General features: G+C 41.9%; 1 protein-coding gene across 2 annotated transcripts in view; it reads left to right on the top strand.

Annotated features, from left to right (window-relative positions):
* Nucleotides 1-15,321: 15,321 nt before the first annotated feature.
* The window catches only part of MAPK11 (mitogen-activated protein kinase 11), a 31,696-nt gene continuing 29,490 nt past the window's right edge, over nucleotides 15,322-17,527 (top strand). Inside the window, exon 1 of one of the 2 annotated variants that reach the window (XM_032688707.1) lies at nucleotides 15,322-15,523. In XM_032688707.1, the coding sequence (XP_032544598.1) occupies nucleotides 15,411-15,523 (113 nt within the window). In that variant the 5' untranslated portion in view covers nucleotides 15,322-15,410. Of the gene's footprint in view, nucleotides 15,528-17,527 lie in introns of both variants that reach the window. The other variant, XM_032688709.1, reaches the window with a different exon arrangement.

The following is a 17,527-nucleotide window of genomic DNA, read 5'->3' as shown; positions in this document are numbered from 1 at the left end:
AGAAAGGGAAAATAAGAAAAGCTGCTGAAAGGATGATCATCATTTGTCCTCCAGAGTTTCTTTTTGGGCATTGATTACCCTTTTCACAATGCTTGCACCAGAAAGCCATGGCCAAGGTGCAGCATAGTTGTGATGAACTTTAATAATGGCACAGTACAGCTGACAGGGTGTGAGACCTCAGCATGGATTTTGGCTACACAAGGACATGCCAGGTTGAAGTAAAAAATTCCTCAAGTTAAGTGATGCAAGGGAATTCTTCTTCTGAGAACTTTTATTGCATGTCTGAATTACTACTCATGTTGCCTATGCAAACTTCATAGGTTGCTCATGCTGAGTGAATATCTATTTCAAAAAGCAAGATTACTCTTAAATGCTTGATTTTCTATGCACTGCTTGAAGTCCCAAATTGTTATTCAGGGACAGCAGGTATATTTCCAGCAATAAAAACAACTCTGTGGGAAGTTTAACTATTTTATCCCTACCTTCACTGTCTACAAATGAGACAAGGTTTCTTTTTTTCAAGACATTGCTCTAATTAAATATGCCTGCAAACTTTTTGATAAGGTGCCTATATTTTAAATGCTACACAGATCTCAGTGCATCACAAGTTTACATTTACAGAAATGTTAAAACACAAATTACGCTGCTTTTTAGAGATGCAAAGGAAAGGTAGTTTTGAACAATTTCTTGGTAATAAAAGCCCAAAATAATAAATTAGTCCTATAGAAGACGTTAGTTAAAATAAAACTTATCTTGGTTAAGATATGGCAGGAATAATTTTTAAAATACATAATTTAAAAAATACATTTGAAGAGCAGTATGAAGAGCAGAGGCTTGGCTCTCACTTGCAATTAACTGCTTTTTGGTCCTGGTGCGTGTACTTTCTTGAAACTACAGCACCCAAGCTACTGCTTGTGAATTGCAGTGTTCAGAATGACACAAGTATCAGTTGTCTGACAGCCATGACATGAGTGATTATACAAACATGACGATAAGCAGATGTTTTTACCAGTCCAGCCATGCTGGAAGTTTCCTGATTGCTTTGATCTTACACTCCCTGCCTTTCTCACTGTTTGATAAAGGTGTACAGGCAATAGCATGTGACATAGTCCAAAGATTTAAAAGCAGCTTGAGCTCATACAGTATTTTTTCAATTATTTATGTACTTCAGAATGAAGTTCTTAAAAAATTAAGAAAATTTAAAACATGAAAACATTTGTGACTCAATCAAATGAAAGTCTTGATCCTTGCTTGTGCTAATCAAGCTTCATACCCCTCCTGGGAAGCTGAACTCATCAGCAGTTCCATGGTAGAATTCCTGTGACAGCTGATGATCCTGCTTATAGAATTGTGCTCACTTCAGCCTGTCATACGTAGAATGTCCTATCAAGACACACCTACTGACACAATCTCTTTGGGCAGTTCTGCATCTAAAAGTTGCTGCATCTCTAATTTCCTCGTCCCTCCAAATGGCCACTGCCTACTATAGTTTGTCTGCTAGAAAATTGTGTTGGGTGAGTGAGGGGAGTTATCATTCAGTCTGCTACAGTGGTTATCAACCTTCCTCTAGATGAAGGTTATGTGAAAAAAAACAGTGGTGTTCTGCCCCTGTATAAGCCAGATCTCTGTTATTGCCTCCCTATGCTCAGCCATCTCCTCCAGCAATGTCCATCTCCTCCAGACTATCACTCCTGGCTCAGAGCACACTTCTTACCTATGCTTATTCCACTTCCTCCTGCTCACTCTGAACATGCTTCCCGGTGAACAGGCACTGAAACCAGGCTAGTGAGCTTACCTGAACCTGGCTAATCCACAGTCCTTTCAGTGCTCTCAATGTATGCTGAAAGCACCTGAGGCACACTGCAAAAACAGTTCAGTCACTCTTAAAGCTCTCCACTGAGCCACAGCACTGTCCTTGCACCCCTCCAGTGAAGTCTTTCTTGCTTGTTGCATCCCCTTGCAGGTTCAGCAAGACAGCCTGGACATGCCATGTACATTCAGGTGTTACAATGATGGCATGAGCTGCTTCTTGACAGAGAAACAAGGAAGTGAAAGGAGAGAAAAACCAATCAAACAAAAAACCCCAAACAAAACCCGACAAAACAAACAAACAAAATCAAAAACCCAAACAAAAACAAAACAAAACCCTCAGCCTTGGAAAAAAAAATTGAAGTTTCCTAGCTCAGATGCATAGCTTAGTGCAATTGCTTTATGCAAAAGCTTGTCAAATATGAGTACCAAAAAATTTTGTTTAATCAAGTATAGCATACTGTACCATAGTATTAGTCTTGGCTGTGCTTGTGTCAGGCATGTTCATATGACTTGTTATGTTTTGTTTAAAGACTTATGGTGAGCAGCTCAAAGTGAGAGACATGTTCTTGTTCTCTCAGGAATGTTGTCATTTCTATGATTTAGGCTTCAAGAGGGAAAGTCTCTAAAACTGATATAGAAGTTGGATTCCACGCCTTGATGTGCCCCTACGTCCCATGAGATCTTTGCTTGCTTGAAAATTTCCTATGTATTGAAAGTCAGTGTAAAGCTAGATGGATTGTTGCAATAACACTGACCTGTGCCTGGATGGGGGTTTAATCCCTGGCCCATTCATATGGTATGTACCAAGGTTACTGAAAAATCAGGCGCTGTCAATAGAGAGGGTTTTCTGTCCACAGATCCCTGAGGCCTCTTCTGCCATATATCTTTCTTTTGTTTAAAAAAAAAAAAGTAAACAAAACCGAGGAAAAAAACCCAGCAAGTCAAAGCAGCCAATTAATAAAAGAAAGAAGTACTCTAGGTCAAGGAAGATGAACTAACCTCTCTCTCTTGACAGACTACTCAGCTGCTAGAATAGCTATCTCAAAGCTTATGCATGACCCAATCACTTTTTGTTTTGAAAACATTTCCTGCTACAATAGACTGTTTGGCCCTGGAGCCTTTGTTTTCTGTGTTTTTCACTGTCAGAAAGTGCATGGATTTGCATTACTTGTATCAGCACACCAGCAGTCAGCAATATTTTAAATATCATCAAGGCACAGGGAGTCAATGGCATCAGTTCTGACTGACTAGAAAATTATTTTTGTTAGCAACTTTTGCCAAGTGCATTTTCTTGAAAAATGCTACACATTCCTGTGGTCAAGTGTCTACTCGCATAACTTTTACTTGTGAATACCTGGGCTTCTTCTGAATAAGACTCAGTAGCATGGAGTTCCACATCTGCTAACTAGCCCCACCTTTTCTGTAGTGTTGGCTCATCTGCTTTTACTCCATACACAGTGTACAGCACAGATAGGCCCCTCTGGATAAGCTTCCACAGTGAACTGTATCATGGGTTGGCAGCAGCAGCTGTAGGGCTTTAAGATCGCAGTTCGCAATACATCCTAGCAACCAAAGCAGGCACAACCAGATATACCAAGGCAATAAAAACTGACTTAGTGTCACACTCTTAATTGTTTGATCTGTCCCTAGAAGCCCATCTTACTCTTCCCTTCCATGCCAGCAAGAGCATGAACCCTCCCAGACTGAAGAACTGAAGCCGGACCATGTCACTGTACAGGAGCCAGGGAGTGACTCAGCATCAGGGGGACATTCATGGCATGGGGTGAAGGTTGTACCTCTTGACATAGCATAAGGTCTGCTTGAGCAGACTAGGGTCTAAAAATTATGCTTTCATCAAGTGTATCCATTGAGCAATATCTCTGGAATACATGCTCTAAATGGTTATGGTACTCAGTAAATAAGTGCCTGGATTCTGTGCCTCACTCTGCTTATGCAGAATCAAAGTTCTCCTTTCATCTCTTTGACCTGTTCATTCCCCATGCACGAGGACCTTAAGTCTTGGGTTATACGGGTGCAGCAGTGCTCTTAACTCCTTTGTTTGAAGCAAGTCCATTTTGCAAACAAGAAAGAAGTATTCACCAAGAAAAAGAGATAAAATTATTTTAAATTAAAAAAAAAATTGTCCTTGAAGACTGGATTAAGGCAACAGCTGAAATCCAGGTCTGCTACACAACTGAAGAGCAGCTTACTTGCCCTCCTGCTTCTTTGATCTTTAAATTCTGTCAGTACAAAACACTACACATTCTGCTGCAGGAAGAGTACTTTCTTCTTCCTGTCCCATCCTGATCCATTTGTACTTCCCTTCCTAGTCCCCTATACACTGGAAAGTAGGGACTAGGACAGTCTTAGGCAGTGGGCAGAAATCTAGGATTCAAACAGTAAGTTTGAAGGAAGAATTTAAATCATACTTCTCACTCCGATATGAGTTCTCCAAACACTGAAGTCTTCTATAGGAAAGTGTCTGCTTCTCCTAGTATTAGAAGAAAGGAATTACTTTTTCAGTAACACTTGCTATATACTTAATCCCTGTGGTACTTTGGTACGTAGCTCTTCCTATTGTATTCTTCTTCAGAGGATGAGCACATAAAGGTTTTAGGCATTAGAAAAAGAGAAAGTCTTTTTAAGTATCTGGACTAAACAAACTAAATGGTTTGTATAATCCCTTAGGATGTTTGTGGGAGCACAAGAACTGAATCCACACTTCTTAAAATCTGAGCAACTGTTGAGGTTGGTGAACACCCTTCCTCTTTCTGCCTGTACTGGATGTGTCTGCTTGTATGTGAATTGCCTGGGGCCGTGTGTGGCTTCTGGTAAACAAGAGCAAAAGAGCCAGGATCCAAGATGTTCTAAAGGCTGCTTATCTACAGTGATAACTGAAGCTATGATTGCCTTCTCATTATGACTGAGAGTGGGACAGCTGCTATGTTAACGGATCACCAAGCACTTGCAGAGGTATGGAGTATTTTACTTTCTGAAGCCACCTGTCCCATACTTTGCCAAGTTACCTGCCAGAAAGAGAAACAGCAGTGCTTTCACTTGCTTTGTTTTCATCCAATTTATTTATAATTAAAAAACTATTTCTATTTCATAAAAACAGATTTATCTTTAATTTCCTTTCCAGCTTCGATGGGAAAAAAGTTGGGGGGGCTGGGGGGGGAGGAAGAAGAAAGCAATAACCTGTCTTCAGTTACTAATTACTGTTTCTGAGAATTTAGCAAACTCTACAAAAAGGCTTTAAAATCATGGAAAGCTATTACCTGTGTGCCTTTGCATTACTTCAGAAAATTCACCATAATGACTTCTGGTCACAACATTTCCTGATTGCAGGATTGAAACTTACTTCTTTGCAAAAATACAGTGTTTGTGGTTGGGTTGCCCAGGAAAGCTGCACCTGCAGGGAAAGGCATGGAGCATGTGATTGCTTTCCGGAACAGTAGAGCCATTAGCTTTGTGGCAAAGGCCTAGAGCTGGAAAGATTGTGTTCATTGTGTTGGGGGCATTGTTTGTTTGACTGCTGAAGCTTGCCATATGTGTGAAACATTTGTCTGCTTTCCTCTCTGTGATTACACTTGTTTCATTAAATAAAGAGGGAAAGCTACAACATTTACAGTGTAAGCATTCTCATCTGTGGCCATTTCCTCTTAAAGCATCATCTGTCCTATTCCTTCAGCAAAGGGTCACCACTTTATCCAAAAGGCCTAATGAAACTGATATTTCTGTCTAAGCTACAATTTTATGAATTTGTACCTTAGAAAGCAAATGCGAACCTTGGTTAAGCTTTTGTTATTGTTATTTTTCTTTGCTTGTTGAACAAATATTGCTTAACTGTTATATAATTCAGATTGACTTATGATTACTGCAGAACTCATGATTGGAAAGCAGGTTACTGAGCCCAATCTGAATAATTTTGTTCCCCATGCCTTCTTAACAATGAGCCTGGCAGGCTATTCACACATACATACTACCACAGCTTGCACTACAGAGGGGAAATCCTCTGCTAGGCAGATCCCTACAGCCATATAGCCTGGATTTTTCAGCAGAATGGTAGACATAAGGGACTAAAGAGATCGTGCAGAATCCAGTAGGTCAAACCTCTGCATTCTAGGTAAGCTAATGAGAGAGAATGCACGATCAACACCGCACTGAGGACTAATGCAAATCAACCCAGCTGTCCTCAGCTTCTTCTTGTCTTCTTCTTTGCCATGTGGGACTGTGGGTAACATCTTCAAGGCTTATTTTGGTCTAAGATACAGGAAAGAAAGAAAGGAAACAATGAACAAAAATGTTCACACTGCTGGGATGAATATCAAGGAAAGGAATGTCCGGGAATAATTAGGCATAGTTCTTCTCCCTATTAAAGCAGAGCTACTGATAACTATGTATACATGACTATAGAAGGAAATAACTGAAAATAGGGTACTTTTGAAAAAGAATCCAGCCTTTTTATCTTTAATTTTTAACAAAAAAATATTTACTGGTCTGCACAGGTTTTTACATAGCTGTGAAGATCTGAGCTCTGTTGTGATTAAGTTTTGTAGTGCAGTATGAATTTGAGGTACAGTGAGTCACTGGACGGTGGGGTTAAGGTTCACAAAGAATTCCTTCTTGTGCTGTTTCATGTCTCTGTGTCATGATTTAGCTTTCCCTTTCCTTTGCCATTTGGTCTTTTGCTTGTGTGACTTGTAATAGGAAAGTCACTGTATTGGGAAGGAATCTCACAGGTTAAGTCTATGCTCCCCCTGTCATCAAATATTGCTACAACGATCACAGTTGTTGCAAAACTGTGCAGTATGAATGCTTTGATGGTGTCCAGTCTTAACAAATGGTTATCATTTGTGGAGTGAGAGTCCTGCCAGCTGAAATGAAGCTAGAATCCTCAACTGGAAACGAGGAAAAAGGAGAAGCCAGCTGAATAAAACTAAAAAGTCCTTATCACGTTGCAGCTGCTGCAATGTGAGAAAACCACTTATCTGGGAGGTAAAAAAGTTTCAAAAGGCTGGGTGCTTGTAAAAAAAGCTACTGCTCCACACACGTAAGGAGTGCGTGAAGTTCTAGTAGCTAATGACATAATTTATTGATTTTCTGAGACTAAAGGAGCTACTCTATAGCTGGCAGTTTCTATAAGTCAACACACAAAATAGTGCTGAAATTTAATGACTTTTCAGGATCACCTGTCCACAAAGCCATCAGTGATTGCAAAGCTCTTCTGCTGCCACAGCAGAATCAAACAGAAAGTACCTTATTTTTCCAGCATGCAGCTGGATTAAGAGTTTGATGGGACATTATGAGTTTAGCAATTCATCATACCAAAGCAAGGGGCAGAAAATGCAGCAGGAGTAACATGGGCTCTTTTGAATGGCGCACAGCACAGATGGTACAGAACTAGACTCTGAGAACCGTGGCATATCTCGAGGGAGATATCAATGACATTGACACATACTGGGACTCACTGGGTTCAAAACCCAGTGGTCTCTTTAAAGACAAAACATGATCACTCCACTGAGCTCCTGCTCACATGTGTGTTATCTAAATTGGAGGAAAAAACAGTCTAGCACAGGCCTTTGAAATGCTGCTAATCCTCCTTTCAAAATATATGTTAGTGTGGGAAAACAAACTGAAGCAACTCCAGACACTGATTTGGTCCTCAAAAATACATTAATAATTGCTGAGTCATGGAAGAGACCTGGTAAAGCTGCCAGGTAGGTGCAACAGCATCACATAGAAAAACAAGATACAGATCAGACACAAGGAGTAAATGGACACTCTGCAAGGGCATCCATTAAGTTAAGAAGACAGGAAAGAACTTGAATTTAACAATACATAACAAAACCCACTTTCAAATGAAGTTTAATTCCAGGTTTGCTGCATCTATATTTCAAAGCAGGAAAATTTGTGAAAATCAGTAAAAGAAGAAAAGTTAGAGAAAACCTGGTGTTTCTAAAACCTCTACTGGGAAAAGCATTCTACAGAGCTTTCTAGGAGAAGAATTAGCTAAAACTGATACAATATTTGCTAAACCTCTATGTTATGAAATGAAGGGATAAAGACTGGTGGAGACAATTGGTTTCAATGGTCATGCTTACAATCAATCCAAGGTTTTAAAAAAATATTAGGCTCTATTCCAAAGTGAAAATTGATGATACTGCTGGACAAGGCAGTTGGATGATGTCCTTCAGATGGAAACTGGTATAGGTTGGAACAGATGAAACCAAAACATACTTGAAGAAAAGGCTTCTTAAAAACTCGTCCACTGTTTCACACTACTGCAAAAAAGAGACAGACCACTAGATGCATAAAGGCAGCTAACTAGTGTAAGATGGAACCTGTTACTGTGGCAGTAATAAAAGCTGGGCTCACACCCATGTCTGTAATTATTTCAAGACATAAAGAGCTCAGTAGACTTAATCTGAATGCTGCCACAGACACACTTGACATCTAGAAATAACACTGGGGAAAACAGAGATGCCAAGGAAAGGCCAGAGATGAGCACTGGCAAAGCACAAGTATATATTGGCAGTTTACAAACTAGTATAAATTTTCTGATAAGGCCAGTGAAAATTAATTACTTATTAATTGGCACATAGTAAGTTTGTGATGGCAAATGTAACACCTGTAACTCAATGACCTGTCTGGGAAGTAGCCTCCAGTCTTACATTGTTCATCACTGTGACAACCTTTCCTTGAAAACTCTTACCAACACAATTCCCTTCACCTTCTGTGTGGTTACATGCTTGCTGCAGTTAGGATCTGTCTCACTTATTCCTTGCAACTGCTAATAACCCCACTCCTTTTCAGGGCCTCTTATCTTACTGTGATTGAATATTCCCTTTGTTAAGTTCCAGTTTATAAAAAGGACATTAAAGGGCTTAAATCCTTAGGTTCAAGTCTCTCAATTAGTTGTTCCTTAAAAGCACCTTATAGCTGCCATTGCTTTTATTCATTGATTTAATTGTGCAAGTCAGATACAATTATATAAAACAGGTAAACTGAGGAAATGTCTGATATTTATTTCTGAAATATTAGTAGATGTATATCATATGTCTACACAACTCTACATACAAAGGTTTATGGCTTTATTTGTTCTAGGAGGGCAATACATATATAAAAAGGTTGCTTAAGCTGTGGGCACTGCTTATGTAGCTCAGTTCATAAGAACTCCCGTAAGTACAAGAAAAACAAAGGAGTAATAAACTACTCTTTCACAGCATAGAGACTATGTAGGTTCATTAATAGAACTATGATTAGACTTCAGTAGGTACATGGTTGATACAGCCTGAAAGAGACAATGTGGATCAAACACATCCTGAATTATGATGAAACTGTGAAAACTTGTCTTCCTTTATGTATGGCAGGTTCTGAACAGAATGTGGATCACACAGATCACAGTATTTATCCAAATGGCTGTTTGGAATTATTTGAACAACATCATATTATTGTCCTACCATCCTGCCATAATAATAACAACAAAAAGTTTGATCCAGATATTTAGCAAGTAAGGTATATTGTGAGTCCAAATGTGCCAAATAACAGCCTGCTAAGCCACACGACAGTCATTTCCCTGGGTAACAGCCTGCCAAGCCACACAACAGCCATTTCCCTGGGTTTATCAAGCCCCTGTGAAGCTCCAGTGGAGGGCACGCCGCCATCAGGTCCATTACTGTCCACACTGCTCAACATCTGCAGTGTAATTTGTCAACAGTCGCATTGCAACCACTGTTTGAAGCCTTGCTGACACATTTACTTTGAGAAACCACAAGTATATTCAGCCGAGTCCAAAGACAAGTTACTAAGCCAAAACCAAGAAGGTGACATCAAAATATCAGCGAGAAAGAAAATGTTATTGAAGTAGAAATTCCATTTTTCACCTTAGTGGAATAGCCCACTGTGCACTGGAGTCATGTTGATGGAAAAAAAAAAACCTCGCAGACAGGTTGGAGACATTCATATACAATAGAACAACTGAATTTATACCATTTTTCTCAAACAACCTGAGTTGCATCCTCACAATATGTCAAATAATGACTGAAAAACACAGCTATGAAGAAAGATACAGTTTTCAGTAGGACAAGGTTGAATGTAACTTCTTTATGGGAAATGAACAGCACCAGATTGAAGTACAAAATTCTGTAGATGAGTAGCAGATGGCAAATGAAGGCATTCAAATACATGCATCTCATACTAAGTCAGGCTGATAATTTACTGAAGATGTGTGTTCTGCTTTTACAAGGTTTTGCATTGGTAACAATTTCCTGTAGGTGTTCATAAAGAGTTAAAGCTGAATCAGATATTGTTCTCATATTGTTCTTCCTTAACTGCAAATATTTGCATATTTTTAAAGCACCCTATTACTTCAAAGCTCACAAGAATCAGGCAGAGCATCCCTACAGATGTAGGTGTAAGTTTGTACACACCTACAACCCCACAGTATTCAGAAGTCCTGTAAGAAACAACTTCTCTTCATATTGACTTTGTGGGCAAAATAAGCACAATTTTAGCCAGATTGACATAAATATTTTTGGATTGTGATTACAGGAATTCATGATTAGGAATGCACAGCCATTTTAAAGATTCCATGGTGTTTTCTTTGGAGCCAAAAGAGACAGCACAATAGTCAATTAAACAGTCTTCCTTGAGCGTAATTTCATGTATGCATCAGAAAAGCACAGAGCTTGGTGTACGTGGGCTCTTACATCTGCATTGGCTTTTATCAAAGAAATTTACAACTGATGTTTATTCAGGACATAAATCCAAATTAATGCATTTGGAACAATGTGTTCTTGCTCCCATTCACATAATGAAATTTGCCTTTGACTTCAATGGGAGCAGTGCTCGGCCCTCCAAAGCTACTGATTATACATGTCAATATTAGACTGTGTTTGAGTGATGCTGTATTATGCATAAGAATAAAGCATCATGGAATTGTTGTGAGATAGCAGGCAGCATAATTACATGAATTGCAAGTGAAATACAAAGCAAAATATAGCACTATATATTAATAGCCCATCTCAGCCTTCTCTCCTAACTGGACCTTTGTTTACTTAATTAGGAATTATTATAAATTAAATCTCTATTTGTTTTTCTGATGATGGCCTTGCTCTGAGTGTACATACACTGAGAAGCCCTTCTTGACATGACTCAGCAGGATATTGTATTTTATTAAATTTACTTTGGAGACTTCTGACACCAATTGGTAGCATGTTTGCAGTCCTAATCGCATTGAAAATCTAATAGCAACATGATCTTAGAATAATGCCGATATGTTGTTCCTGCATGAAGAAATCACTCCTACCCTGTTCTGGTAGACTACAAGAGGCCAAGATACATCTCACTGTAATTTCAGGTAAGAGAGACTGATCTTTTGGCAGAACTACATTCCTTTAACAGGATATTAGAAAATATTGCCCACCTTGTATCCACAGGAGTATGAAAGGAATATGTGAAAAATGTTTTTATCAATGTCTGCAAATAATAATCACAGCTAGTACAAGTGCTATTGCTATCTGAGGTAGTATCAATCTTATATACTTATCCTTAAAAAAAGGAAACAGTCCTAGTCTTAGTTCATCAATGTGGAAAACTGGCACAGAGATACCTAGTGACCATCCCAGTTCTGCATAGAATGGAGGAGAGAAGAAACAAAGCCCCAGCTCTGAACTTAAACTATATTAGAATCTCTCTTCTCATAAAGAATAAAAACCTATTCTTGCCATGTAATTATTGGGATATAAGCCAGGTTTTACAAGTCCTTAATCAATAGCAGAATTTCTCATCTTATTTCATAGCTCATCACGGGTGCTTTCATGATCAAGCTTGAGATTCAAAATCAGTAACTAAATTTTAACAGCTTACTCCAATGCAAGATCCTTCATGTTCTCACAAGATATAAAAAGTTTCTCCAATTTAAATATCTAAGCTGTAACGGGACATAATAGTCTCAGGCTGGAGCAGATCATCTGAGTCAACATTGATGTTCTAGAAGGCTTCCAAATAGGTATTTGGCAGCAAAGAGTGTTAAAAGCCAAAAAAACCCAGATACTATCTCACAGGCATGTGCAACAAGTGTCTTGTGATTCGGTAACAAAGATACACGGTCTCTCGCAAAGCAATCTCATGGAAACTGTGTATTAGGACTAGCTAATGATTGACTTGCTATTTACAGAAGGCTTCATTAAGCCTTTCCTGCTGCCTGTACTTTGTCTTTTCTGTCGTTATAAAGTGACAGCTTTCCTATGTTGTAATTACATATTCATAGATGTAGTTTCAGAAATTCACAAGAACCTGCAAATAAAACCAGCACCAGAGCTAATTACCACAATGTTTTATTATTTACAGAAATGTATATAACATTCCAATATAAATGTTTCTTTTATAAATATATTATATATTTATTAAAATATTTTCAAAAGAAAGTGGCACAGGAAGCACCTTCACAACATTCTCACCTTTAGTTTACTATTGTTAACTTCAGTGGACATGGTGAAATCTATTAATGGGCATCTCTAGGTTCAAAATTAAGTCTAAAGCAGATATAGTGACAGAATCAAGGTGACTCATCCTAAAACCTCACTGATACTTGGCAGATTTTTAGTTAGAGCTACCCTGCATTTACAGCAATTGCATTGAGAACAGTCTGAACTCTGATCTGCAAACAGTCTATGTTTTCCAAAGTCTTTTTTAAATCAGTGCCAGGTTTACAATAATATGATTATGTTTTCAAGCAGGAAATTATATGTTTTCAGTACTAAGGTGGCATTTTCTTTCTTTGAGTTTTCATGTGTATTGTTAATATGAAAGTTGCAAATTTTAAACTGCATTATGTATTAAATTTGTGATTCCTAAATTGGAAATCAAAACAGAGGTAGAGAGAGAGAATAAATGAGGATTTAAAGGAGCCGGGAGGAGGTTAGCAAAGATGTGCAAGCAATATATCAAACAAAAAAAGGAAATAAAATCATAGAATATACTGAGTTGGAAGGGACCCATCAGGATCATCAAGTCCAACTCAAAAAAAAAAGTGGATTGAGGAATAACTGGAAAGTAGTAACTCACAACTGGCTAAAATAATAAATTCCTTTGTTTTCATTTTTTGAGAATAACGTGGAGTTTGATTATGCAGTGTAAGAACAGCCACAATAGAAAGGTAGTGCCCTGCCACAGAGTTTTCTTCCTTCAGTACCTGCTGGATTTGCTGTGTGTCAGAGGGACTGTGGGGGCATGGCCTCCTCATGTCTGCATTCAGGCACGAGGCTCACACAGTTGATCCTCCCTCACAGGCTGCTTGGTGTCTCAGCCTGCCCCGCTGCAGCACACGGGCCTCCCTCCCATGCTGTGATACCATATGTGAAAGGCAGTGAATCCTGCTGCCCCCCTGCCCTCCAGCCATCAGCACTTGGCTTGGTGAGGAGCTGTCACAGAGGCTGCGAGCAGGGCAGGATGGGAAGGGGTGTGCAATGTCCACACCAGTTTTATGGCCTCTCCATGTCAATGGGGAGCCCCAACAAGCCTCAGGCTCAGTTTTATGTAACAGTATTTCATGTACAGGCAATGAAAGTTCCTAAAGAGGCAATGTATGTACAGAGGAAGCTGTGACCTTATCTCTTCTTCATGTCTTCATACCTCACCAGAGTGCACTCACTGTCCCCTCTTTCTCTCTCTCCCTCACGCTCACAGACTTAACCAACCTGTAAAACTGCAACTAAAAGCAAGAATGCAGCTGACAAGGGAGCTGCCTCTTCCTCTTTCTCATGCATCTTCACAGAGCCAGCAAAGATGGATGAGCTGCCTCTACCATGGGAGGAACAGCTGTCAGGGCTTGCTTTATGGGACACTTCTGGAAATCTGTAACCTGCCTAGCTCTGACACAACTCAAATGTGCTGTCCTCTATCCTTGGTGTTTTCCGTTATCTCCCTCACTACATGTGATAGAACACCATATATGTAGTATCCAATAAAAGAAAGATAACAAGCGCAATCTGAGAGTCACGATTGCAATACAAATAACTGACAGAAGCTCACAGAAGGCAGAAAATTGAGAGTAGTAGTAAATGTTAACCAGACAGAAAATTAACTCCTGTGGAAAGTGCATGATTGGGCAAATATGGACAGACTAAACTTTCAAAGATCATGGCTGCAGTTAGAAAGAAATAATCTAATACACCAAAACATCTATAGAGATCGAGTTTAATAAGTCAGCAAGTAGGAGAATTTGCTTCATTTGGCACTGGAAATTATTTGGGGCTGCTTACTTTAGGTATGAGGAAGGTGGGGGATGGCAGTGACAGAAATATTTCTTCTTGGCTTGGTGTAGAGTGACTGCACTCTTATTCCGTTTTTACAACTCAAAATGGTGGTGCTGAGAAAAAGAAGATAAAATAATGTCTTTTTTGATTTTTCACACTTGCCACTTCCTTCAGGTATTATGCCCTCAGCACAGAAATTCAGTTGGGACCAAAGAGCAGCCCAAAGAGGATTGGAGAGGTCTACTGCACTAGAGCAGGGTAGAAGTGAGAACTAGGCTACGGCTTTAGGAGCACTTAGTACCCTTTGAGCAGATGGCTGTGGATAAATGGCTGTAGTAGCATCATTCATGTATTTTTTAATTTAGTTATATTTTAATTTAGTTACTTAGAGGTGCTCAAAGAAGCATAAGAAGTTATGGAAGGAAATAATACATTTTAAAATAGTATACTGGTAACATTGCAGTAGTGCTGTAATGATTCCAGAGATCGTTAAGATATTGTATAAGGTACACTTTGGAGAATTAAAAAAAAAAAAAAGTCAGAGAACCTTTAACTGGTGCATGAGTTTTGGAGTTTTAAAGTTTTCAAGATTGTGTGTTATCTTGAGGGCCCAAGTCTTCCTTGATGAAAAGGGAGAGGACTCAAATGAGGAGTGGGAATCAGCATGTGGGAGTCAATGCTGTAAGGGGAAATTGTAGGCACCAGAGGACTCCCAGTAAATCCCAGACCTGCCCGGGGCTCCCTCAGTGAGCGGGGGCCGCGCTGGCCCCGCAGGCCATGCCCGGGCTGAGAGCCCAGCGCAGGGTCACCGCCGCTGGCGCTGCAGCTCGAGGTGGAGGGGGGAGCCTGATGGGCCGAGGGGGAGCTTCAGGTGGCCTTGGCAAAGTCAGAAAGGTGTCAGCAAAGCTTCAGAAAGCCTGAGAGATGCCAAGGGAGGGGCCGGGTGACCGCGGGGAGCAGAGGCGGCGGCGCGGGCCCTTCCCGCGCGTCCGGGCAGGGGCGGCCGATGCGGTGCAGGCGCCGCTCCGGGCCGTCACCGCCCCAGCTGCGGTGCTCCGGGTCAGGATCGGCGCTTCGCCACTCCCCGCACGCCCCGGGCGGCCCCGGGGGAGGACACCGGGTGCGCCGCCGCCCCGGGGCTCCTGGGCCTGTACGCCGAAGGCCCCTCGCCCCCTCCCGGGCTTCCCCGGCCCCGGCCGCTGCCCCCACCCCCTCGGCCTCCGCCTTCCCCTCCCCTTCCCCTCCCGGTCCCTCCTCCCCGCCGGCGCCGGCCGTGCTCGCCTCGGCTGAGTGGCGGCTACCGCTGCTGTTGCCGCTGCCGGCGGCGGCTCCGGGAAAATGTCCGAGCGCGGCGGCTTCTACCGGCAGGAGCTGAACAAGACGGTGTGGGAGGTGCCCCAGCGCTACCAGAACCTCACCCCCGTCGGCTCCGGCGCCTACGGCTCCGTGTGGTAGGTGCGGGGCGGCGGCAGCGGGGCCGGGAGCCGGCAGGTGCAGCCGGCGGGCGGCGGGGACCGACAATGCTGGGCTGGCGGGAGGCTCCGTGCCCCGCCGTGGGTCGTGTGCGGGGAGCGGGGGAGCTCGGCGGGGGCGTGTCCGCCGGGCACCGGTGTGAGCGGCGCCGGGGCTCCCGCTCCCCGCCGCGGCCCCGCGGGGCCGGGAATGCCTCGCCGTAACCCGGGGCAACCGCGCCCGCCGCCGCCCCGGGGCGGCCCCTGCCCGTCCTCCTGCCGCTGGCCCGGGACCGCTCCCCCGGAGCCACTCCCCGGGCTATGAGGGGCCCCCGCGGCCGGCAGCGCCGAGTGACCGCCCGCTGCCGCCGGGTGCTGCTCCCGCCGGAGTGGGAATTGCCCCGAAGCCGGGAATCCTGCGCAGTCATGGCGGGTCCTAGCGGAGGGGACGGGGAGGCAGCGTTGGGGCGCGAGGAAGCGCTGTCGGAGCGGCGTCCACCCGCGGCCCTTCCAGCCGGGGGGTGAGCGGGGCATCCCGCAGGGCCCGGGGCATCCACGGCGAAATGGGGGGAGTTCTGTCCGCCGAGACAATGGGAGCAGCCCCCGGAGCGGGGCAGGCTGAGGGAGGACACAGGGGGCTCACCCGGTGGTTTCGGGGGATCGCAGATTAGGGCAGAATGCCGCCCAAGGGCTTCGGGATCTTAAGGTTGTATAAGGGTTTACCACATCTTATCCTAAAACGTATCCCTTTCTTTGATGATTCCTACGTCAGGTTTACGCTCTCGGGAACTCCCAGTGCAGATGCACGCTTTACTACGCTTATAAAAGCTTTGAATCAATTTTTTGAAATACTAGTGATGTTTAAGGAGTTTCTGAAAAAGACTTGTGTTTCTTTTGTAAGCTGGGTAAGTGAAATTATGTAAAACAATTCATAATGGGCCTTTAAAAAGAGGTATTAAAAAAAAAATTTGTAGAACTTTACTTTTTTTCGTGCTCTAAATTCATGCAATAGTTCTCTCTTTTTCTCTCTTCATACTCTTCGTAATTGGATAACAGAGAACATTTATGGCGTTTTATATTTGTTACTTCATTCCCTAGCTCTGTGAAATGTCCTAGTTACATGTAAGCTAGAAATATGCGTTTAAAAAACCTCCAACAATCAGCAGAAACACTCAGGACTAATGTGAAGTATCTTTGAATTCTTCTCTTTTTTTATTATTTCTGATTTATGCTTGCACCAGGGAAATCTAGGCAAATACCATGTGAGTGTTGGTACCTGCCATTGTAGTTAAGCATAGAGTCCTCTGACAGTGTGCTGTGAATAGTCTCACAAGGACCTAATTTATTTAGACCATGAAAATCTTAGTTTGTGCAATAAAAGAAGAGAAAGTAAACTAAGATATACAGTAACAGAGTAACTCCTTTTGTGTTCCAATTGAAACTGCATTTTTGCTTATTTTTCCTATTTATGATGACATAGTTTTAAGGGGAAGACCGACCTCGCTGAATTTTGTAATGAGATGTCAAGACTTTTGAGAAATTGCAATGGAAATAAAAACTTGTCATGGTTCACTTGCAGCACAGCTGGTGCTTTGGTTTTTGAAACTGTCTGCAGAGCCAAGGAAATCCTAGTATTTTTATCAATTGCAAAGCATAGGAACTGGGATATGAAATGGAGACTGGAAGATGCTGAGGGAAAGGTTTACTCTAAAACAGACATTTAAAAATAAAATATAGCATTAAATTATTGCTCTAAATTAATAGCCTCGTTAACATCAATGAACTGTAAACCCAAAGAGAAGCTTGAATATGAGGAAAAGGTAGGCATCTCTCTGAGAAAAGCCATCTATTTTTAGTGTCTATTGAAATTGATTTTTTCTCTGTCTGTGTGCATGTGCTTTACCCAAGAGACCCACAAGACACAACCATTCCCTTGAGTAATATGCTATATTTCTTCTGTGAATAATTGTACTCCTATTCAGTAAAATGTCTAAAAACATACTC

This window comes from Chiroxiphia lanceolata, chromosome 5 (genome assembly GCF_009829145.1).
Source record: "Chiroxiphia lanceolata isolate bChiLan1 chromosome 5, bChiLan1.pri, whole genome shotgun sequence".
In the NCBI taxonomy this organism is placed as follows: domain Eukaryota; kingdom Metazoa; phylum Chordata; class Aves; order Passeriformes; family Pipridae; genus Chiroxiphia; species Chiroxiphia lanceolata.
The sequence above is the reverse complement of the archived record's forward strand: the minus strand, read 5'-3'. Positions and strand labels throughout refer to the sequence as shown.